This window comes from Mya arenaria, chromosome 9 (genome assembly GCF_026914265.1).
Source record: "Mya arenaria isolate MELC-2E11 chromosome 9, ASM2691426v1".
In the NCBI taxonomy this organism is placed as follows: domain Eukaryota; kingdom Metazoa; phylum Mollusca; class Bivalvia; order Myida; family Myidae; genus Mya; species Mya arenaria.
The window spans coordinates 32,259,813-32,285,198 of NC_069130.1; the positions used below are offsets into that span (position 1 = coordinate 32,259,813).

General features: G+C 34.6%; 1 protein-coding gene across 1 annotated transcript; it reads right to left on the reverse strand.

Moving 5' to 3' along the window:
* Positions 1 to 1,227: 1,227 nt before the first annotated feature.
* On the reverse strand, positions 1,228 to 24,718 carry LOC128245938 (uncharacterized). The gene is given in 4 exon segments (XM_052964157.1): positions 1,228 to 1,237; positions 6,221 to 6,389; positions 20,540 to 20,733; positions 24,534 to 24,718. Coding segments are annotated over 4 exon segments (558 nt in total).
* Between the last annotated feature and the right edge of the window lie 668 nt (positions 24,719 to 25,386).

Sequence of the window (25,386 nt, forward strand, 5' to 3'; positions counted from 1 at the left end):
TTGACCCTGTGGCAATAATTTGAACAACTTTGATAGAGGTCCACAAGATGATGTTGTATACCAAATATCTAAGCGCCTGGCCTTACGGTTCTGGAGAAGAATATTTTTAAAGATTTACTATATAACACTACGTAAAAACAAGGACCCCCGAGGCGGGGTCAATTTTGACCCTGTGGCAATAATTTGAACAAATCTGGTAGAGGTCCACTAGATGATGCTGTATACCAAATATCTAAGCCCTGGGCCATACAGTTTCGGAGAAGAAGATTTTTAAAGATTTACTATATAACACTATGTCATAAAACTAGTGACCCCTGGGGCGGGGCCATTTTTGACCACAGGAGAATAATTTGAACAAATTTTGTAGAGGACCACTACATGATGACACATACCAATTTTCAAGGTTCTAGGCCTTGTGGTTTTTGAGAAGAAGATTTTTAAAGTTTTCCCTATATAAGTCTATATAAAACAAGTGACCCCCATTTTTGAGTTCTGCATGGAATTCAATTCTTTGAACAATTTTCAAAGGGGACCACCCAAGGAACATTCCTGTGAAGTTTGGATGAAACTGGCTAAGCGGTTTATGAGGAGATGTCGTTTAAAGTAAAAGTTTACGGACGGACGGACGACGGACGGACGGACGGACGACGGACGGACGCCGGACAAATAGTGATCACAAAAGCTCACCTTGTCACTATGTGACAGGTGAGCTAAAAACGTGTGTTTTCTACGGATCACGGAAACCAGCGAAATTTCATTTGATTTGTTGTTTTTCATAAGTAAACTGCTCGAATTAAACATAGAACTGATAAATATTGTACAAGTTTTAAATCCACCCCAGTTTGGCCAGTTATCAAGGAATTAATATTAACCTTCGTAACAAGGTTTTTTCATTTTTTTAATCTACGGAAGCCGATACGGACCAAAATTTTGTTTTTATTGTAGTTGCAAATGACACATTCATTTGTTTACAATTAATAATATTAACCCAGGATTATTAAGATGTTACTACACGTATATGACTTCTAATATATTTTTTTAACTTCCAACCAACAAGTATAACCAACAACTGAATATAGTCATTTGGTAAAAGTTCGCGAATGAGCTTAATATGAAGTTAAACATAAGTAATGAATATCAACTTGCAAACGTATACTGAACTATTAGTATGCATTTTACTGACAGGACGATGACTCTCATGATGTCCTTACGATTTTGTTGATGTGATCATAAACTTCTGAAATGGATATTACAGTTAATGAATTTAATTTTAAATACATGGTCTTTATATTTTCATATATAACTTTGTAGTCATTAATAATTATATTATCTTTGTCATTTTTTTGTTATATTAGCCTGTTTTACAGTTTATTAATTATCCCATACTACCTTTTTTTCAGCAAGAATGTCCATTCTGTAACCAATCCATTGATGACAGCAAACCAACCGTTACACTCCGTGATAAAGGTTGGACACCATCATCAGAACCAGCAAAGATAGAGACATGAACATCCATGTTGCTCCTGGGCAGATAGTCCACACAGACTGTACCATTGTAGGCGTGATTTTATTCAACCAAGACACCAAATGTGATAATAATAATAATAATAATAATAATAATAATAATAATAATAATAATAATAATAATAATAATAACAGTAGCTATGTTAACAATCACGTCACTCGTTCAATTGTCACATTTGATTTTCAGAACACATGTATTTTTGTTGCAAGCATGCAAAGCTTAATATTTAGAAAAGAAGTGCAGATGTTTATCCGGTCAGAACCATCAAGTTTAAAAAAAACTATAAAACAAAAATGCATCGAACGAAATGATTCATAGTCGATAAGTGCTTAACAGAATATCGTTGGTTCTAGATCTCCCTGCTGCAGATGCAGAAATGCAATGTAAACGTTCGGGCCTCAAGGAAAATTCCTCGAAGTTACTAAGATACATGCGAAACACCACCAAAGAAACCCCAGGAAGGCATGACTAACCTTCCAGATTTTTCCCCAGGAAAATTCCTACAATTTGTTGCTGACAATGTTGACCACAATGCATGTACATTGGATGGTCATGGTACATTCCACCGAATGGGCATTATAGCTTGTACAAGCCCTATATCAGATGCAAAGATGCCAATATCCAAGAAAGAAATACCCTTGGAAGAAATTGTAGAGCTTGGACATTTCGACCAATTTCCAAAAATCATCTGGTCTCTGAACACAAGAGGTTGTCAGGTTTACAACAAAGCAAAAGAAGGGTATCCGGAAAAACAGGGATAGCATTCGTGCATTTGAACCCAAGTGATGAGACATGTATTAACTCAACCTTGCACTTCGTCTGTTCACAGTCATCGAAGTATGGGGTTACTCCAGTGATCATCTTTGACCACCCACTATTCCAGAAGGCCACTAACATTGTTTCATATTGCACAAGCACAGATCCCTTGAGGAAAATAGTTCTCAGATTGTGTCCTTTTCATACTGAGATGAGTTTTTAGGGTGCATTGCGCATATTATGTCTGGTTCACTATTGCAAGAGGCTATCGAAACAGTGCATGCACCAAACGCAGTAACGTATATGATGATTGGCAAATCTATTGATTCAGCTCTTCATGCTATGCTGTTATCAAAAACCTTGAATATTGACATGCCTGTCCTGGAAGATGGAATTGATTCGAAGGCAGATCAAGAAGAAAATAAAACAGATGCAGAGGCAGATTTTCAAGATTTGTATGTACCAACGAAAGAGACTTACATTTATGAGAACTGTATAAAAAAGATCAGTAGCAGAGTGGAACTTTGCAAATAGTAGTCGATGAACTCAGAGTAGAAAATCAGACACTTGTCCTGAACAGAACTGCATTACTTTAGTTCCAGTAAATGGAGATGATATCCATACTCCAGCAATTTATTAGGGCTGAACATGTTGGTGACTTGAATGGAAATCTTAACGCTGTGAGAAAAAATGCTATTTTGCTGCTTCTGGACAAAACCTTTATTTAAAATCAGATTACATCTACCTATAAAATATGTTTAAGTTGGAGCAGGATCACCCTGATGTTCACAAGCAGTTTATGATGGGGAACCACACCTTACGCAGAAGTGAACGGTTTTTGGGCTGGCATTCCGACAGACCTTGCCATATAACAGGTACTAATGCGGTCACTGAAAAGCACAGGAGGGGTAACAAGAGGCCGTGTAATGTCCGAGACGCAAATGGCTGTATGGCTGAGGTCGTTGCCTGCTAATGCAGAAATGAATAACGCTATGCAACAGTTCACCGGAACAACGTTCACAACAAGTGACCAGCATAAGGACACAAATCCTGCTAGAACAGCGAGAGATGACAATGACACTAGAAAATTACTTCTATTTCTTCAAGATCATTCACTTCTTTATGAAACAGATGGAGCACAGAGAATATTGAGACTGGGGTCGCAGCAGATAGCAGAGTAAATGCGGAGCAGGCGAAGGCTATTGGGGAAAAGTTTTTCTTCTTATTGATAAGTAAGTTCAAAGTCATTTTTTTCAAATTTCCCATTAGTTTTCTTAGCGCACCGTTTTATCCTCTAAAGTAGACATATTCCTTTAACAGAAAACATTCAAACTACTTATTTTACTATTTCTTCACGCTTCGATGATATTTTAAGCTTCGCTGACTAACGTTGAACATTTCAAGGATGTTGGGTTGTTTACAAGTAACAAGTATCTCTCAAAACAAGGAGTTGAACATACAACGTGCCTTGTATTTGTTAAGTTTGGTGTCCAACATCATGGTTGTCTTGACTATGTATTTGTCGCGCATATTTTCAATCATTTGCAACTTTTAACGAACATTTTTGCGTGGTGCACTTTTTTCGAAATTGAAATTTCTGATATGTAATTATTTTCGAGGTTATCGTGTGAGTTCGAAAGTATTTGGGTGTTTCTATTTGCATGAATTCCTGTTATAGCAGCATTTACTGTCTTGGGGGCAAAAGCAGTACATACAGTACATACATGCACTTCATCAAGTGTCATAATTCATATCGTACATGTTCTCAATGAGACAGTTTGAACGATTTAATACCATTAATCTAAAAATCTTTCCGCAGAATCCACAAATAAATTGTCGCAAGAAACGTTGCCATGACAACAGTATAAGTAATTAGATCTTGATTTATTAAAGTAAAAGTACGAAAAACATAATTGCATTGATGAACGCATACTATAGTTCTAACGAACTGCTTAAAACACGAATTGGCAAGAAAATCATTAACAAATATTAATGGAACTGTATTCATTTCAAAACTGATTTCTCCATATGGTCAACATTCCTCATAAGTTTCATGACTTGCACACTTACTAAAAAAGGAGTGACACAATATTCCGTATACTTTATAAGCTTATACAGGTTATTTTTGGTTAGTTAGCATTGTAAATCGCTTTCCACCGATGAAAAGCGAAAGTAAGTTAATGGCCTTCTTGCGAAGCAGCAATCAGAATAGTTATTATGTTCATAACATTCCTTTAAAGTATTGGGAATCTGGCTCATATACTTTTGGACACAGGCATCTGAATCATTGTTTGTCACTTAAATGTTGTTTAAAACCATTTTGGATACATACAATGAGATAAACAACACATCTGAAGATATTTAGTGTCTTTGATAGTTTCTTTTTTGTATAACAAAGACACTAAATATCTTCAGATGTGTTGTTTATCTCATTGTATGTACCCAAAATGGTTTTAAACAACTCTTGGTTGCCCCTCATGAAATCCAAATCTTCAAAGATCCACTCGAGTCGTATACAACCTCCCGGATCAAAATGAAGTACTAATATTTCTTGTGTATTAACATTGAGTACCATGATAAGAAATTAAAATTCTTAAAGTTTATCAACATTTTACTGGGCATATAAATCATTTGAAATCTCTTCTCTTTATGATAAGCTACTACTTGTTTGATCAATAACAGGACTCGAGTCAGTTTTGGCAGACAATACAACATATTTTCTGAAACGTATGGTCACCTAACACAGTTATGCACTCCTCTGAATGAAAGTCTTTGTAATAAAGGTAGGAAAATATTAGATTTTCATTTAAGTCATAACATCAAATATTTTGAAATGTGAAAGTCATTAAAAGGAGAACAACAAAAAACATTTTGCTCTACCCTGTATTCAGCATTGTTCTTTACGTCGGCCTGTAAACCATTGTTTTGTAGGTATGTGGTTCTTTGCGGAGAGAATTTGAACGCAAGAAATCGCTTTAAAACAGTTCATAATAACACATGCGACAGTATACAGGATGTGAGTGATCAAGTTTCAGTTATAGTACGTAACTTATATTTAGATAGAATTATCTGATTGTTTTTATGAGTGAATTGTGACATTTTACCCGAACATTGTATACTGCCTTAGCGATGTTTAACTTACACGAATCGATGTATAAAGCGATGTATAAAGATGCACCCCCCCCCCCTCCATTCACACACACACCCCATACAAACTGTGTTATATTTATGGTACAATACTAATCATATTTATGGTACACGTGTAAATATAACATATTCTTACTCTGATACTATAGTTATATGTATGATAAATATTCACTCCTATCACAGATCGAGTTGCTGCGTATAATGAGACATATTGTTACAACCACCTGAAGCTATATAGCAAAGTTTAATACTATGCGCAAGTATATTTCGTAAATAAAAAAATAAAAAAAATAAAACAGATTAAAAATAAATATGTATATGTACTTGTTTACAGGGTACAAACTCGGAAAATCAACAGGTTGTAGTGAACTCCCATAATTAAGTAAGTTCTGGGCTATTCTCCGAACATTTAGGGCGACTATTACGATCTCCCTTCGAAGAGCATATTTAAAATGCAGTCATGAAATGTGATATTAGAAGAATTGGCGTGTATAAGGACCTCCACTTTACCCTGCCTGCCAAACTCATGAAAAATATATTTTTCTCCCTGTAATACGAGTCATACCAAAACGACCAAATACCATATATCATTTAAGATACCTCCCGTTCAGTCTAAAATTTTGATTTCTTCCCGCTATTTGCATCTTTCTTTCGATATTTTCTTTTGAATATAACATAATTGATAAGGGGGATATTATTTTTTTAGGGGAATTAGTTTTTCTTATTACTTTGAGGTACCTATACAATATGTATAACGATATGCTAATAACTACAAGACCGCACACAATATACAAAAGTGTCGGCACATCATTGAAGAAGTACCAGACCACTACTCCGTCCAACGAGTGCCATAAGCCCACGTGGAGAAGCACGATGTAATCTCGGTAAGTCTCGTTTTTCACCGCGAGAAACTCTTCCTGGTGTGGGTAGTTAAGGTATCTCCCCCACATAAACATTGGACCTGAAAAGAGTGGTAGAAATGTGACCATACATTATAGCATCCTGTCTCCATCATAAATGTTCTCATTAGGGACATGTGTTATTGTTTAGAGGTTAATTTACTGCGCAGTTGTGCCTTCTGTCCGCTATGACATTTTGTATTGTTGCTGAGGACGTCGCATGTTGAAACTCGGCTGTTACAATGCGCATTTTACCAGAAGTTATTTCATTAGGGATTAAGGGCACACCACCTGTAGCGCCGATTATGGATTGATAACCAGGTATAACGACACACTTATCAAGTCCATATCACTTTATGTTCAACTTTAACATGTTACCGCATTTAGTTCCATATGGTGAAATGGGGCGTTATACACTTATACTACTGCAGAAAAAACTACACGTGTTCGAGATGTGGTAAAACTAACTTTAAAGAGAGATTCCTTCTTCTTACTCAAATATGTACTTCTACTACAACGGCTACTACGACTATGACTACTACTTCTACTGCTACGGCTACTGCTGCTACTGCTACTGCTGCGGCTACTACTATACCAACGTTTAATTATTTTATATAATGAAATTATATGAATACCGGGTGAAATAGATTGGTGTGTTATCAACGATTTCAAATTAACATTAAAGCAGTAAAAATGTCACTGGCTTATGAATCACTGGCAAGTACGTATATACTTACATCAATACAATCAAATGTAGACGTCTACAGCGGCCCGCTATATTTAATACGTGGTAAGTAAAAGGTTTATGGAGACTTAAGAACTTGGTTGAAAATATGCGTCTCTTTTTCCTAAAAAATTCAAGTACTTTTGATCTGAAAATGTAGACACATTCAATTTTTCCCTTCAATACATGAGTTGACGTTCTTACCATAATGATTGTCTCGTCATTAAATAAACGGTGTTACTTTTGACATTAATAATGTAGACACAGTCTACATTTTTTTTACAGAGTCGTCTTTCGTACGTTTGTTTTTGCAACGTTTCTGGCGCCATCTTGAAAAGACGAACATCGCTGAAAAAAATGGTAATTTTGACTTCTTTTTACATGCTTTTATTTTTTTTAAAGACTTCAATATGCAATTGCTTATAATTCCTGTTCATACTTTTAAAATTACATTCATGACAAATCATCAGATGTTAGCGAAATATTTTCATATTGTATAATTTCAATTTCTCATGCAACAGAGATTGTACAAACACTTTAAAATGAATTGGTATCATTCAAATGCAAGATCATATTCGTTTAGTAGACAGTAGAAGCATACAATATTTAAATGAAAAGCATAGCAAAAACTGTGTTTAAGATGTTGACAATGATGGTGATTTCTGTTATTTATTCTGTATCACCACAATATGGCTAGAGTAAATACTAAATTCACATTTAAAGACATACACTATCATTTTGCATTGAGCAGTAAACAAGTTAAAAAAAATCAAATAAGCTCTCAGCAAAGTTGTTAACAGTTTACATAGCTAGTTACATATATTCCAGGTTTCTCCAGTGAAAATGTGTAAAGAGGGCACACTTCCAGTACGGATTTTAGGTGTGAAAGATGCTATTGCTAAAGCTAAAGTATGTCTCTTAGTTGAGAAGGCTACCACAGCTTTTTGTCGGGATGACCTCCTAGAAATATCGTCTGTATATGCTAAATCTCATGGAAATAGCACAACACTTTGTATTACTGTAACAAGAGAATCCACTCTTCAGGTGTGCTTATTTGTTATTTTATTGCTTACAAGTACTTGGGCAGAATGTAATATGCCATTTAACAAATATCCCTCGTGAAACACAGTAAAACAAATACTATGTGACTTAAACAATTTTGCTTTTATTTATATTTCACACAATTGTTCCTTCCAGTTTTGTTTTATACACTTCTATGGGTTTCCAATAGGCTATATTACAAATAAAACTGACATTGTTGCTTTCAGATATTTCATGAATCACCAAAACTTGCATGATAACTTTCGCATAATTTTTAAAAAAATGTGTTCTGGTATTGACTCCAGCGAATTATCCATAAAATTAGTTTACAAGCTCTTGTGAGGAAAGCTGGAAGCTTATTAAGCTTATTTCAAGTACTCGTGCATATGAGAGCAATTTAATGAGCAATACAATCTACTTAAGATTACGAATTACCAGTTGCAACTGTTTTGACTTAAAACAAAACCCAAATTGTATAAAAAAATCTTTTATTTTATGTTTATATATGCATTTGTATGTTTTAACAGTTTTTACCAAAATACAATGAGATAACCATTGATCCAGAAGATGGTGCAACATTTGCCAATGATGGAGACTTTATTCATGAAAATGAGAAAGTGAAAATTACAATTCCTGAATTCTGCCGGGTTCTGTTTACCCATGCTGTGACAAAGAAGGTTTGTGAATTTATTTAACTTTCTCATCATTTCGTTTCTTATCACATATAAATATTCATGTAAATGTTATTTTAGCATAGACATGATTACGCTTTGAATGTACATTAATTTTAGTTGTAAATTGGCAGTTTACATGGGTGTTACTCTTGATATATATCTGTATTTTATTCTGCACATTTGTATATTATAATAACTGGTTGTTTTTTTAGAATGTTTAAATGAGTTATGCAATGTGTAATAAAAACTTGTATAGTTTTAATTCCTAAAGTGTGTGCTTCTTCATGTTGAGTGTATAAGTAAATCTCAATATTATAATTTGAATTTACAGCTTTTTAATTGTTGTACCATTCTCAAAAAGTGCAAAGTCTTGTTTCCTAAAAAAGACTATACTTTGCAACATATTTTAAAAACTATACTACAGAATAACTGTTATATTTTTTATAGAACTCCAAATATTGTTGTAGCATGCATTTAAGAACACCATTCGAATATAGTTACTTTTGTCTTCTTCAGGATGTAGAGCTAAAGGCTTCATTGAAGGAGTGTGTCCATTTTATGCAACAATGACCAGGACATACTCACTTGTCGAACAGAGGTCATGTTCAAAACCAATGATGGACCATTAAAAAAAGCTGTCCTTTTTAAACAAGAACTGGAAAAGGTGATTGACCAGAAACTGCAGAGTATTGACGAGGATGATATTATTATGGTCCTTGTTTCATTGTTACCCATTTCATTTTATGCTAATGTTACTTCTGACAATAAGTTCAGGAATGTCACACATAATTTACATAAATACATGTAACATGAAAAGTTACTCTAACATTAGTCAGGGGTGAAAGTGACTAGAGTTTAAACAAAGAAATTGAGAAAGTTAAAGAAAAAAATATATTTTTGTTACAAAAATGCTTGATCTAAATTCATATATGATTAAGTTTTGATCAATTTACTTGAATATTTTTTAAGGTACAAATGACAATTTCACCTTCACCAAATATGTATTGTTTTTGTTGGATTTCCCTTGACTGGTCAGAAAATGTATAAATGCCATTTTCCTTATTCAGAATCATGATAATTCAATAAGAAATAGGTGATTTATTGCTAAAATTATTTTGCCATTGGTCACATTAAGTCTTTTTCAAAGGCATAGCATAACAGGATTTTGTTCTGGCAAGAGGTTTTATTGCATTATATATTGCACACTTTAGATGAATAATAATGCAGAAAGTTGTAAAATTAGTTTAATTTGCTAGGTGATTAATTTTTCAAGGGACATGTTGTAGCATCTGTGTAGAGTAATTTTTGATCAAAATTAACTCTAAAAAGTTGTCAGACCTGAATAAAACTTTTTAAGTGTTTTAATCATTGTTTAGTAGAGACGTTGGTATATATTGGAAATGGTTGTGATTATGGCAATACATTCATGCAAAAGCTACTTGAATCCGTTTCACATGGTTAGTGTTTTATTTTACAACAGTATTTTAGTTAGAAGTTCTATTTTTTCAGATGTTTAACATACATAATATTTATGATGATTGCCACTAGTATATTTATATGATATGTTCTTGATCTCACATGTATAGTCATTATGTTACACTGTTACAGTTATTAATATGTTTACCTAACAAGAAATACGGCAAGTCTCAGCTTATGTTATCTTGCAAACACTGTAAAAACGTAATAGAGCTCAAAATGTAAAAGATCATGATCTTTTACAAAACATGTATTTTTTGTCCATATGTCATATTTTACCAACAAGTATCTTGAGATTATAACATGTGTACTTTTTTGGACTAGGGCACTTGTGGCCTAGTTCATAGCCATAACCGCGATGTCATTTTCAAGCCGCATCTGAGGGTTCACTGACGTAATGTATTCATACACTGTATTTTGATTGGATTGCCGTTAGCGAATTTGAATAATCAAAGTAGTACCAGAACTGATTACAATCACAACATCCAATAAAAATAGTTCTCCTAACAATTCAAGCTAACTGTATGTTCTTTTAATGAAGCACAATAAATGCATACGTAGCGAGTGAGTTAATCGGGTTAACCACATGAATGTTCTTGCATACGGTCAGATTATATGCAATAAGAATATGAACATATTGGAAAAGTACGCATCGAGGTTTTTCCGTTCAATGCTCTGTATTGATATACTGGTACCCTCTTTCGCTTTTATCCGGAAAGAAATTAGTATCAGCTAACCGTGGTGCCCGTCGCGCATTCGAAATGACTTGTGAATTCATACGTATTAAAAGCGAATAAAGCGTGCGGTCTAAGTAGAAAACAACCAGGAAAGTTGGTTTAAAAAAAGCAGTGTTATCCTTTGTATACATCGTTGGTATTCCGAAGTCGGTCCCTAATCTTTTTTTTGGACATAATTTGCATGTTTCCGTGATTTTTTCTTTTCGATACAAATTTTTTTTAACTAATCATCGCATGGCACTTAGCAATTTTTTAAATACAACACGATTTTTGGTATTTATTGTTCAAATACTATTAATGTTTACTAAAAACCATATGCCGCGTACCTGTATAACTTTATATTTTTGAGGAAAAGTAAATCAGGGTACCAGTCTACTTATTGACCTCAAAATTTACTCTGATCAGAGCGGCCGAATGATTCAGACATGTATGTTATCACTACTTCCGGATGCTGATGATGTGAATTTCATAGTGTTTTATTGAGGAAATTTATCAATAAAGCCGCCATTGAATGCTTACCACCATCAAACGGATTTATTTTCATCTTACCGAGGGTAGCATTTTTAATTTGACACGTTAATTTTCAAGCAATACAAGTTCGTTTGAAAAACTCATGTGATTTCAATTTTGCAAAATGGAGATAAAAAATATCAAATATGCGCATACTTATTTATGAAGTTTCATTCTAAATGAAGCCAAATATATGGATATGTGCACAGCATCTGTGAATAAGATGATTGTGTACCTATGTGCATAGAAAAATCTTGGAGCCACTCTCAGTGTAAGAACATGACATTGTGATAAACCATCGCCATGGCATTGATAAAACAATCTTGCATGCTCAATTTGGATTTCCTCTCTTACATAATGCACCAGTCAATTGTTACCACGGCCCCCTCGAGGATATACCAGAGAAAAGGGCTGTGTTTTTACCTTTCAGGTGCCCTCGTAGCTAAAGAACTTCAGCGAACTCATTATATATGACCTTTTTGGACGTGTTGTAAACATCAAAAAAATAAATATCAACATAACAGTTATGGAAGCCAGAACTAGTGTCCTCGCAATGCTGGGTGATTGCGGTGGTTTTATCTTCCCTCAAAATATATCAGGAAATTGCTCTTACCTTAGATCCCCGGGGTGTGGGGTTATTCACGGGATTTTACCACCAGTTCGTTCTCGCAGGGCAGGGATTTTACCGGGGATTGGCTGGATGAAAATCCGGGGGGGGGGGGAGCGTGGTTACAATTGTCTGGTGCACATTTTACAAGTTCTTTTTCTGAAGACGCTTTGTGCTCACTTTTTGTTTTCTAGCCCAGAATGAAAATCAAAAATCAGTCAGAGATACAGTATGGTGATGCATTGTTGTTGATAGATCAATATAAATTTGTGAAGTATTTGAGGGAAAGGTATTTGGTTAAATAATTTACAAGTGTAACTTTTGAGTTTTATTTCACAATGCAGTGCCGAAAATTGTGGAGATATAATTGAATTTGTATTAATTAATCAGTTGACTTGTGGCGTTTAGGGAACAAAATCAAAATATTCAATAAAGATCCCTTATGTTGTGGAATAGTAAAGTAATGAAGATTTAATCTCACAGCAGTCTTTCTCAAATGCTGTCAAGGCTTTTTTATGCTTAGGAATATCTAACCTCGCGATGTCAGACCAGAAATCATCTTGGCATGAGCTTGGATCACTATGTATCATTATCCACCAGTCAATTGTAACCACGGCTCTCACATCCGGGGGTATACCGGGGATAGCCGGCGAAATGGGCCATGTTTTTACCTTTCAGGTGGCCCCGCAGTGCCAGGTCTTCTCGGAAAATACGGTGTGGATGGGGCTTAACCTAATGTCCCTTGGGTGCGGGGCATTTGGTAGGGACTTTACCATCAGATTATCTCCGCAGGTCGGGGACTTTAGCTGGGTTTGGCTTGACCGAAAGTAAAAGTCCCTGCTATACTGGGACCGGGGTCGGGGGGCATGGTTACAATTGACTGATGCATTAGCTTGTGTATTCAGATAAAGTTAAGAATTAATATTTATTTATATAACTTATACTTTGTAATCTAATTCAAAGATTTGAAAAAGGTATCCTTTATCAATAAATGCAAATATACATAAATGACTGTGCAAATCTTTTTGTATCATCCAAATATGAGTACCTTGCAGGGTGAAGGTTATTTGTAAAAAATATACTAGGTGAGCTTTCAAGATTACCTTTCCAATCGCATACACAATGCAGTTTGAAACCTGAATAATTAAAACAAATCTTGGTTGTAGACCATTACTATTAAATATTTGATAAATCACAGACATTATAAGGTACAGTTTAAAGGGGCTGTACTAAGTTAATGATGAAAAAGCAAAAAATTAAAGAAAATTGACATAAACTTGGTATCGATGTGTACAACTAATGCATTGAAACTTACTACTGATGATCCCCATAGTTTACAAATGATTTATTAATAGCAGTTATTTCGTGTTTTTCCATTCAAAAAGATTACTAGGTATTGTCGTTCCAAGACAAAAATTTAAAAAGTTGTCAAAATGAGAGTGCAGCTTTAAACTCATAATAAAATGTCAATGCACTTCAGTTGACATAATTTTAAACAGATGAAAAAAATTTATTTTTAAAAAGCACAATATATCTTTTATGTGACCTTACATTATAATGAATTTAATCAGATCAGTGACTTTTCTTGCACTTAAATGTGAACAAGAAAGCTTGGGATTAAACACTAAATGAAACAGGAATGAAATTAAATGAATCACAAAATATCATCAAATTTATACACACAAATGTTCTTTGATATACCAAAAAATGAAACTTTTTAGACATACAAAAATTTAACATTTACTAAATACAGTTATAAAAAATGATGAATACATTTGTAGGATTTGATATCCTACTAGATGTAACTCGGCTTCGTTCATTTTTCTAAACTTTCTCTCAGTGATGAGGAATACATTTTATTCACTGCAGTTGTGTTTTCTAAGTTTATGAAAATAAGAACAATTGAAACAATTCATTAACTACTGTTGATCAGTGCAGATTGTGGGAGGTCATGGTTGATTTCAATGAACCACCAATAAGCCCTGCCAAAATTGGATACTGATTGGTCAGTCAGGTGCTTTTGGTAGGAATGATTAGCATTAATGTTAATTTTAACCATCATTTATGAATGTTTACACAATCATTGAATATTGAAATAACAAGCGAAATGTTAGTTTGAATGATGAAAGCCATGAAATATGTGAACTATTCAAAAAGAGACCATTTTTTTCAGCTTGTGTAAAAAATAAGAAAATTGTTAAGTAAAATTATTGATTGTTTATCAGGAAAATGTTGAAATCTCATGTTTAGGCCTATAGTGATCATACTTGATTGCTATGTTATTGGCACTTTTTGCAATATGTTTTATTCATTGCAATATTTATGTAAAACATCAATTATTATGTTCAGTTAAGTTTGTAGATAAGAACTAATGGTATAGGTGATGTGAGAATGATCTCATAAGTCTTTAAAACCCCTTTTGGTATTGTGAGTTTTTTGCTCAAGTCTTGTTCAGTTTAGCTTTTGAAGATTTTCAAAGTAACTGCAAAACAAGTCCAGCTGTCTAGAAATACTAAGTCAAACCCTGACCAGATATAATTTCTTGTCTTTTCAAATTACCAACTTGGCAATGGTTTTATCATAACATAGGATATTGGTTTGAACATGTTAGTGTTTTTGTATGTGGAATGAAATATCATAAGTGGCACTAAATTGAACATAATTTATAGTTCTCATTGATATTACACATAGCCCCAAGTACATGTTGATCTAAGATTTAAGGCTTGGATGGAGTCAGCGCAAGAAAAATGCATGTTAATACATTGTACTTTCCAACACAAGAACTGTTTGTTTATTCAAGTAAATAAAGCAATCCCAACACCAAGGAACTGCAGTATTGCATAATCAGCTTAATTGACATTATGAGTTAGAGTTCAAATTGCTGCAATTAAAGGCACATCTAGTTTTCAGAATTATTCAAACTCTGATTTAGCAACCTTAATTTAGTTATATGAACTTCTTTTGCGAAATGAAAGCTTTTTTTTAGATTTACAAGGACGGGTGAAAAGTATTTTCCAAATGTACTGCAACACCTGATACCTGTTGCCTAGGAATCCAACAAATTCTTGGCACTCCAAATGTTACAGTACTGTTCAATTTGGAGTGCCTTAAAAGAAAGCTTCTTGATTCTACATTCAACATCTTCTTTCTGTATGACATATTGGACCAGAGAATCATGAACCTACAACCTTTTGCATCTATTGAGATAGGGAGCTATCAGGACAGTGACAGAGAACAATATAAGAATGGCCAACTGCTGCATTTATTAAGTTATCTAATGCATACAAATTAAGACGGAGAAAATAATTCTATTTTTTTCCAAACTACTTCCTTAAGCATCTAGTGCATGTATGTAGTTGTCTTTTACAATGATTGTTCAAAGTTACAATGGCCCTGTGGGTTAAAGATGCTCTGTCCACGGGGTAACAGGTTTTGTACATAATAGGGTTATAAATACTGCGTTTTGATCCAGTAGGTTGTATTCGACTCAAGTAGAGTTTTGCAGATTCGGACACCACAAGGCACAAGCCGAGTAAAATCAAAATCTACAAAAAAACTACCAGAATCAAATATGACATGTTACAATTATGGGAACTACTTTTATGCGCAGTCACCCATAGTCGCTTAGGTGTTAATCCGATCTAGTCATTGTTCAGTTTAATTTCGTCCCGTCCAGACGTCCAGTATTTGACTTAAAAAAATGGCGACATCAGAAAATGGCGCTCGACCGAAGACAAAGGCTTCGCGAAAAGTTCAAGAGGCCATTGAGTCTCTAGTGGAGGAGAACAAGGAAATACAAGAGGAGCTTGTGATTTTGACTCCGAAGAAGGAGACCTCTTACGACTCTCTGGATGCTTTACGTCGTGAACGCTCGGTTCTACAACAGCAGTTAGAAGAGCGGCGTACCGACGTCACAAGAGTGGTATATGGCCGTATTGCACTGGAGCGGAATATGGGTTAAAGTATTTTGTGATATGTATTGCATGTGGATTGATGATGGGTATAAAATAAAGAATAAAATTATGTTTGGTATTCCATTCTCACTAGCAGTGTGATGAACTGCTGATACCATGTTATGAAATTTGATGGTCAAAGTATTTAAAAGACATTTCAATATTTCATACTTTAAAAACGATATTCATCTCATCTTAGTCTACTCAACTTGCTTTGCTATGTACAAAAGTCTGCAGCAATTATATGAATAGCATTAGACAGAAGGCAGTGCCTAATATTTATCAACAGCACTAAGTTATCATGGTAACATGTTATATGAATTGAATACCAAGCACAAATTAAGAGGGAGGAAATAATTATTCACTTTTTAAATAAAAAAACTACTTCCTAATAGCATTGTGTATGCAGTATGACATAGGTGTACAATGTAGATGTCTTTTACAAAGATTGTTTAAAGTATGGCTCTGTGGTTTAAAGTTCCCCTGAAAAAGAGGCGACAGATTTTCTATATAGTATATAATTACATCATTAAAAATCTTCTCTGAAATTATAAATAACAGTCCTTTGATTAAAAGGAATTGATCAAATTAAAGAAGTATGTGTGCCAACCACGTAAATTAATTTGTAAAGGCTGATTTAACGACTTTGAGAAATTCAAAAGAACTATGACTTTATCTGATTTAACGCTTTAGACCCCCGCCCTCACTCTACACACACTTAACTAGATTTTTCAAATTTCCTTTGCAGCTTGCAAGCAGTTTTAGTCTAAAGTTTAAGCTAGCCCATTAAACAGTGACCCCTTGTGATATGAGCCGATTTTTTCAATGCTTAGAACATGGTTGTCAACATTCCCCTGAATGAGGCCCTAGTCCATCAGTGCTTTCAGCACTTTGATTTTACACCTGATATCATCTTTATTTTGATATGGCACCACTTTGATTTCATTTGGGCAGTAGTCAACAAGGAATAACTTTTGTAGACTTTTAAACATTGAGTGCTTGATAAGACCATACAAAAATTCCATAAATCAAAATAAAATTACCCCAGCTTTTCAAAGTATGTAGCAGAATTTTGTTTTGTGTCCCTAGGTCAATTTATAGGTTTTAGTTACAGTTGTCAATTTATAAATTGTTACATATCCTTACCTTTTATACTAGCGATAACTTTGTTTTGTCAACGTTTGCGAAAAAAGCATTATTAAAATATGCATGTATAAATTGTTTGTCCTTATGTTTATTTTGTGTTACTAGTCAAAGATATTATTTTAAAGAATTTTACGTATTTTCTCTTCTAGCATGTCTACTTTCTTCTTGAACACATCTGTTCAATTTATCAATCATTATATTGCACTGTTCATAACTAGATTTTATCAAAGTTTGTTGTTTGTTATGCAGGAAGTACCGAGTAATGTAGATTGTGAAGTATTGATTAATGCAATCAACCATGCTTACCATTGAAATTAAAGATAAAAATAAAAATCAAAACAAAATCTCTTTAAAGATGTACATGAATTGTCTGTCTACATGTCAGTTCTATAATCTAGTCATAAATTTTATTTTGAGAGTTGCACATGTATCAGATTTTATACTTGCCATACTTTTTGCTGTTTAATTCTATCTTGATAACATTTGAAATGTCATTATATAACTAGCATGATTGTTTCCTTTGATACGCTAGTCGTACAAGAAACAATTTTTTAACAAAATCTAGTTTATAAAATAAATGTGTTGTTTAACTGTTTAAAGACAGACATTGCAACAATTTAAGTTGATGAAGTTTTGTTGCATGTTTTTGTTAACGTCAAACTTGGTGTATAGTAAAAGCATGTCAAGAAGTTGCTGAATTACTTTAATCTCTCTTTTGTTAAAAGTCAAAGTCACCATAATTTGAAAATGATGTATATTTCTAGTAATTAAGTTCATATTTCTTAAACACATTCACATTAAAGGTCCATTACTAACACCAAACCAATTTTCTTTTAAATCTAGAATTGTAACAGGGAAATACAGTTTGAAACTTTACTACAGCAATGGAGTATTTCCCTGTTTGAAGTACTGCTGCAGAATAACGAGTAAATGTTTGTGTATTTCCTTAGATTGACATGGGAAGTCTTTTGGTCCTACTTTTGCATTACTGAATGTTATCAGACATATACATTGCATATCATTGGAAGTAAAGTTCTTCAATTATAATTCAAAATAGATATGCTTATGTACAGCCTCTCTCGGGAGACTTGTAAATTACAAAGATATTTAAACACTGGGAAAGGTACTTTGTTTTTGAAAAGGCAAAATATAATGTATTAATTCGTTCGTCAACTCAAATCTTCAACACAATATGCTCACATTTGATGTATTCTGAGATTACGCCCGTTACGGTTCAATATTTAAAAGAAAACTTGATTTGATGTTAGTAATGGACCTTTGAACATGTGAAAAGCTTGCTTAAAGATTTTTTTATTTCTTAGGTCAAGGTCTCCAGTATTTTACATTAAAAAACAACATTTAATGGATGCAGACTTCTTCATTGGTGGGCTACTTTTTCAAAGATATAACTAAATGAAGTGATGTTGCTATTGTTGTACACTGTGCATGCATTTTCACTAGCCAGTTTTTTATGTCAGCAAAATCATATTTTTTTTTATATGTTGCAATTGTAAAACAAAAGTCTGAAAACATTTAACATATTACTTTTAGGGTATTGAAAAAAGTACATGTTTGTTTCGGACGTCAGAGAAATTTTTATTCAGTCTGTTAAAAAAGTGCTGCTGCCAGACTGACTGTCAGACATTTATAACTAATTTCTTTAACATACTAATTTTTGTTGTTTATTCTGACAAAAAATTCAATTGTTAGGCAAATTTGTCTGTCAAGTATAATCTGCACATTTCTAGAAACTTATTTTCAGTGCTTATTAAGGTGAATTTTGTAAGATTTATCATGTGTTGTTATCCTATCATGTAAATAGTTTAAGGTATTTTTCTTATTATGGAAGTTTTCAGTTATTGTTCCAACATGCAATTGTTGCATGTTTTTCATTTTCAAGATTTCTAAACTTTTTGGTTCAGATTTTTCAAGACTTGTTTACAAGAAAACGTGTCTCGGTTATTATAACCAATTTATGCCAATCCAAAGTTATATTACAAAACAAAAAAAAGTATTCTTAAAATATTATTAACAAAATTTTGAGCTGTAATTTATTTTCAATTTATTGTGGCTGAATATTTACAAATCTTTGTAGTCGAGATAAGATCTTTATGACTATTTTTGCCCCAAAAGTGACTTGTTTGCATAGTGAAAACAGGTTTATCATACCCAAACAAAGTTGCAATATTAAAAACCAGTGACATCAATATCTGAGTTGTTGTTCTTTTGCTTTCAATGGTTTATACAAATGAACTAGTTCATGTATCTAGAAAGAACTTTACTTTAAACCCACTGACAGCTGTGCTTGTGCAAGAACTGTAACTTTGGTTTGTCTTATGTATGTCTTTTCCCGAGTAAGCAAGAGACATATTGATTTAGTGTTGTCTGTCTGCCACTTTGTCTCCTGTAAAACTTATAATTGTACTGAAACCTGGAAGAAGTGTTTAATATAAACTGTAGTTGTGCATAGACTAGTGTTTTACCAAAATAGGTATCTTTGAATTCCTTCATAGCCTTGACTGGACATCAGCCATCACCTTCAAAATATTTACATGGTAGATCTGTTTGTGGGCCCGCTGTGATACTTTGTATCACAGTTTTTCTTGTTTATCATAGCCTAGGAAGAATGTCTGTATATATGTTTTCCGGATATGGGTTTAAGGTCGGACACTTTATACGCGAACTTGTCTGAATTCAGTCGTCGCTGAATAAAATGGAAATAGGCCAAAATTCAATGAAGTTTAAACTTTTTACTAAATATATAAATGATGAAATAGTTTACTGTAGACCTGTACGGAATTGTTTGAGTACCCACTGACAAACCGCGATTTGTGTTGTTCAACTTAAACTATACTTTTCTATTATCAGAAATTCGATAAATGACTAGTCACTTTTAATTATCAATTTTTATCCACTTAAATGATTTCAAATCATTCTTTTTCTGTGACTTTTTTATGCTTTCCTTGTTGGAAACTGGAACTAGTTCATGCATTTTCATGCGCAAGGCTATAGAGTTCCAGCTATCAAATATTTCGTTTCTCTGGAAACGGGATTGGAGACAATGTATCTGCCATGGGCTGTCGTGAATGATCGATAAATCGGTAAGATATCCTTCACTCGGGATGGGCAACGTATATCCTCATTCCGACTCATGGAAGCTACTGTAATCCCAACTTCAATTTAGTCCCCCTCGATGGATATCAGTACAGAGATTGTATGCAATACTTGAACACCGACTTCGCCCGAGATTCCAGGAATCGGACTCGAGCACGATTCATATCCAAATACGTACAGCAGCAGCTTATATAAAGTATATATGTGTATATATGAATGAATAAGCCTACCTGTGGAGAACATGGTTGAGGCGTATGGAAAAATATACCAGCCCTTCGAGACAGGAAGGGCCGTAAGCACGTTGTCTAGGAATGGGTGTTGTGGTGTGATGCCGATGAAATCATTCGAGAAACCCCATGGTTCGGTGAAACGGACTATCACGCTGGAATTTTGCCTCAGGGCCAGGGTTTCCAGCGAAGATACGCTGAAAATGAAACGTAAATGTAGTGGACGATGATTTTTGTAAGTACTGCAACGTGCACACTAAACAAAAGGGATAAGCTCGACATTCTATATCATGTAAGGAATTTCTTATGTCTAGCTAGAATGTCGAGAAGCTGGAAGGCATGGTAGCAAGTGATGTTCAGGTTCAACACGGTGTCTAGCAGGAATGTCGAGGAGCTGGATAGAACCCTAGCTCGACATTCTATATCATGTAAGGAAATTCCTATGTCTAGCTGGAATGTCGAGGAGCTGGACGGAACCCCAACTAGAAATTGTATATCATGTAAGGAATTTCCTATGTCTAACTGGAATGTCGAGAAGCTGGACGGCATAGGTGCAAGTGGTGTTCAGGTTCAACACGGTGCTGTGCACAATGTTTTCACTAATGTTTGCTCAGCGATTGGCAACCGGCAATCAACATTCGATATCATGTAGTGAATTTCCTATGTCTAACTGGAATGTCGAGGAGCTGAAATGAACCCTAGCTATACATTGTATATCATGTAAGGAATTTCCTATGTCTAACTGGAATGTTGAGGACCTGGACGGAACCCTAGCTCGACATTCTATATCATGTAGTGAATTTCCTATGTCTAGCTTGAATGTCGAGGAGCTGTAATGAACCCTAGCACTCGACATTCTATATCATGTAGTGAATTTCCTATGTATAGCTGAAATGTCGAAGAGCTAGACGGAACCCTAGCTCGACATTCTATATCATGTAGTGAATTTCCTATGTCAAGCTGGAATGTCGAGGAGCTGTAATGAGCCCTAGCTCGACATCCTATATCATGTAGTGAATTTCCTATGTCTAACTAGAATGTCGCGGAGCTGGATGGAACCCTAGCTAGACATTGTATATCATGTAGTGAATTCCCTATGTCTAGCTAGCATGTCGAGAAGCTTGATGGAACCCTAGCTAGACATTTTATATCATGTAGTGAATTTCCTATGTCTAACTTGAATGTCGAGGAGCTGGAATGAACCCTAGCTTTACATTCTATATCATGTAGTGAATTTCCTATGTCTAACTAGAATGTCGAGGAGCTGGACGGAACCCCAGCTAAACATTCTATATCATGTAAGGAATTTCCTATGTCTAACTGGAATGTCGAGGAGCTGGACAGAACCCTAGCTAGACATTGTATATCATGTAAGGAATTTCCTTTTTCTAACTAGAATGTCGAAGAGCTGAACGAACCCTAACTCGACATTCTATATAATGTAAGGAATTACCTATGTCTGACTGGAATGTCGAGGAGCTGGACGGTACTAGCTCGACATTATGTATCATGTAAGGAATTTCCTCTAGCTAGCTAGAATGTCGAGGAGTTGGACGGAACCCTAGCTAGACATTCTATATCATGTAGTGAATTTCCTATGTCTAACTGGAATGTCGAGGAGCTGGAATGAACCCTAGCTCGACATTCTGTATCATGTAGTGAATTTCCTATGTCTAACTGGAATGTCGAGGAGCTGGAATGAACCCTAGCTAGACATGCTATATCATGTAGCGAACAGTCACTATCTCCTGTTGAATTAGCTGAAAGTCTCAATGTGGATTATCCCTTCTGATGTTTCCCATTTTAACACAATTTGAATATTGCATGAACAATATAGTTTAGTTGTATGACCAGATGTTAACAGTCTTTGAATTGGTCCCTTACTAAACAGTGACCAGGCTTGTAGTGTTATTGATAATTGAAATCAGATGACAAATTTCCATTACCCAGAATGTTTAACAAATAACATGTATATGGCGTTTATATGCCCACTATTTTGCCGATTGGATAATTTTGAAAACGTTTATATGTCTTTTGAGACACGCTCCCCCCCCCATCTTAAATCTGCCAAGTGAACCTTTTATTTGAATATGGGAGAAAAAAGGTAAAATCATACGGTTAAAATGCACCATTTCTGAATAAGAATTGTCAGTTTGCTTGTGGGATTAACGCCCAACTCCCATGCAAACAGTTTGTGCCATATGCATTCGGTTCTGAGGGAGGGGTGCATGTCAACGGTTTGCGCCCCGAAGTAACGCCCTCTCAAACGTCAAATCCTGGACCCTCCCTAAGCTATTACATACATACGACAGAAATATACACGCTTTACAGCGATTTTATGTTGCAGTCAATCGGGAAATAATAATGAAATCGGGGTATTCCAACGAAAATATTGCAAGACTGTTAGAAAACATATGAGTGCGATAGTATTTTCAAAGTTAAGCACTCCATTTTGAAAGTAAACATACATAGTTGTGTACAGTGTCTTACAGAACACTTAATAGCCGTTCAGTTCAGGTCCTTGTCGATACATCTGCTGAGAAACTTCAAAAACACTCTGATAGAATAAAATTAATGTATTGTATTTATCTCAAATCCTCCCTTCTTTTTGTTTTATTTGCCAAATATCAACTGTAAAACCCTAACGAAATCGAAATAACTCCAACGGTGCGTCTATATTACATAACATTGTCACTGTGTAGCAAATTGACCCCACTTTCAGACTTGGGGTAAATTCGCACCCAAGGGTAAATACGCCTGTGCATATTTGCGTTTATATGTGTTAATTTGCCTGACATGGGTATTATGCTCATGTAATGCATTACTATTCTTATTTATCCGTATATATTACAATTCTCACACTGCCGTACAACAGCCGTGTACACATGTTGTGTTATCTTTCATTTTGTCGTTGTTGTCGTCATTGTCTGAGGTGTTCGAAAGCCGAATATACATCAACTCCATAAACCCGAGCCTTTAAACTATTACTGTAACAATACATCTTTCTGATTTTGTTAGCAGCGGTTTACAATTATAAATGTACTCGTATATCACTTGTCAACGAACGTTAACTCGTATTTCACTTGTCAAGGAACGTTAACTCTTATATCACTTGTCACGGAACGTTAACTGTGAATATGTTGACTGTATTTATGTATCGCATTTTTAACAATTTGGATATAAGAAGTTTCATTCGGAATTCCACGGCCATTTGTATCGAAAACGACCTCGGATGTATGCCGGTTCATCAGTTGAAGTAATTCGTATTTTTTTAAATTATATTATTAATTAAATGTAGTGTTTTAGAGTTATATTTATTGATCTAAGTTTAAATTGATTGCCAGTGAAGTGTATTATTGCAAACATAATTAAGATTCCCAAGAGTTGATTCATAAAGTTAAACCGCTTATTAAAGTTACTACGCCATCTACTTGCAGCGGACTTTAACGTACCACATTTTGGGTGTGTAAACCGTCCAAATACATCCGAGGTTGTTTTCGATAAAAATGGCCGAGGAGTTACAAATGAAGAAGTTTGGGTTCATGCGATGTCAAATATAAACCATGATATGTGATATAGTTTACCTATATGAAACAACACAAATATTTCTGAGAGTTTTCTTCCCATTTATTGAATTATAAAATTGTAGAAGCGAATAGTTAATTTTATGCAACCTAAAACATGCAATATTCCGATGTAGCCAATAACCATTGAACATACACGTAATTCATTAAACGTGAGATGATTGCATTATCATTAATCAGAGGTTTGATAACTCTAACCCATACGTGATCCGCATAGGTCATCACTCTGGTGTACGAGAATGGGTGATTATGACTCTTAAATAAATAAACACATCCACATGTATCTTGAATCAAGTGTTTTTCGGTCGACAAGTACCTAAGATAAGAACCTTTATATTTAACAGTCGTTTATATGTAACAGTAATACCCATATATACTCGAGGGGTGTGGTGTTCTAAAGAAACGTCACGTACCTCTTCTTAGAAACGAGGTCCATATCGACGTACCAACCGCCATATTTATGGAGCACGAGATAACGTGCAGCGTCCGCGCGCATCACCTAGTGCCCGTACGCATCATACGTCCGCCGGAAGTGGGGATAGTGCACATCGATTAACCGATTAATCGACGTTTTATTCCACAGTGTGTAAGTACGCATTGATACGCACATCGGCAAAATATCGTTACTTTTCTTGTTTTAGGTATGCCATACTTATTTTTGCTCTTGGCATCCGGGTTCATCGATGTGTTTTGATGAAGAATAATATCAAATTCATTATTAGTATATGCTGTAAACACGAAAGAAGATGACGAACAGAAAAATACTCATTGCAAATTATTAACTTTTGTTCCGTTTCGTGATACGCCATGAAAATAGCGCGATATGTTTTTCCTACAATTCAAATGCAAATACTTTATTTGTGTTTTAGTAGATATTACATGTGTTAGATAGTGGAATATTTCATTTGTAGGCACAACACAAACTATTTCATTAACGTCGAGTATTCTTTTTATGACAAAAACATCTGAAATAATAAATGGGTAAATTCGATGACATTTCATTCAAATAACAGTACAAGAAAGACCATAGATGCAAAGCATCAAAGGGCGCCGTTTAATAGTTTATGCACTTGTTATATGTTGAAAAACAAGGAATGTCAAGGCCAACAAGCATATTATGGTGCATTGAACCGCATCTATAAAATTCTCAAAATGTTTGTAGTTTTCTGCATGACAACATAGGCAAAAGCATTGAAATTGAATATTTTCAAGTTGAACATTTCATTAGGGGTGGGGTACATTAATGAACAAGACAGAATTAGGGTG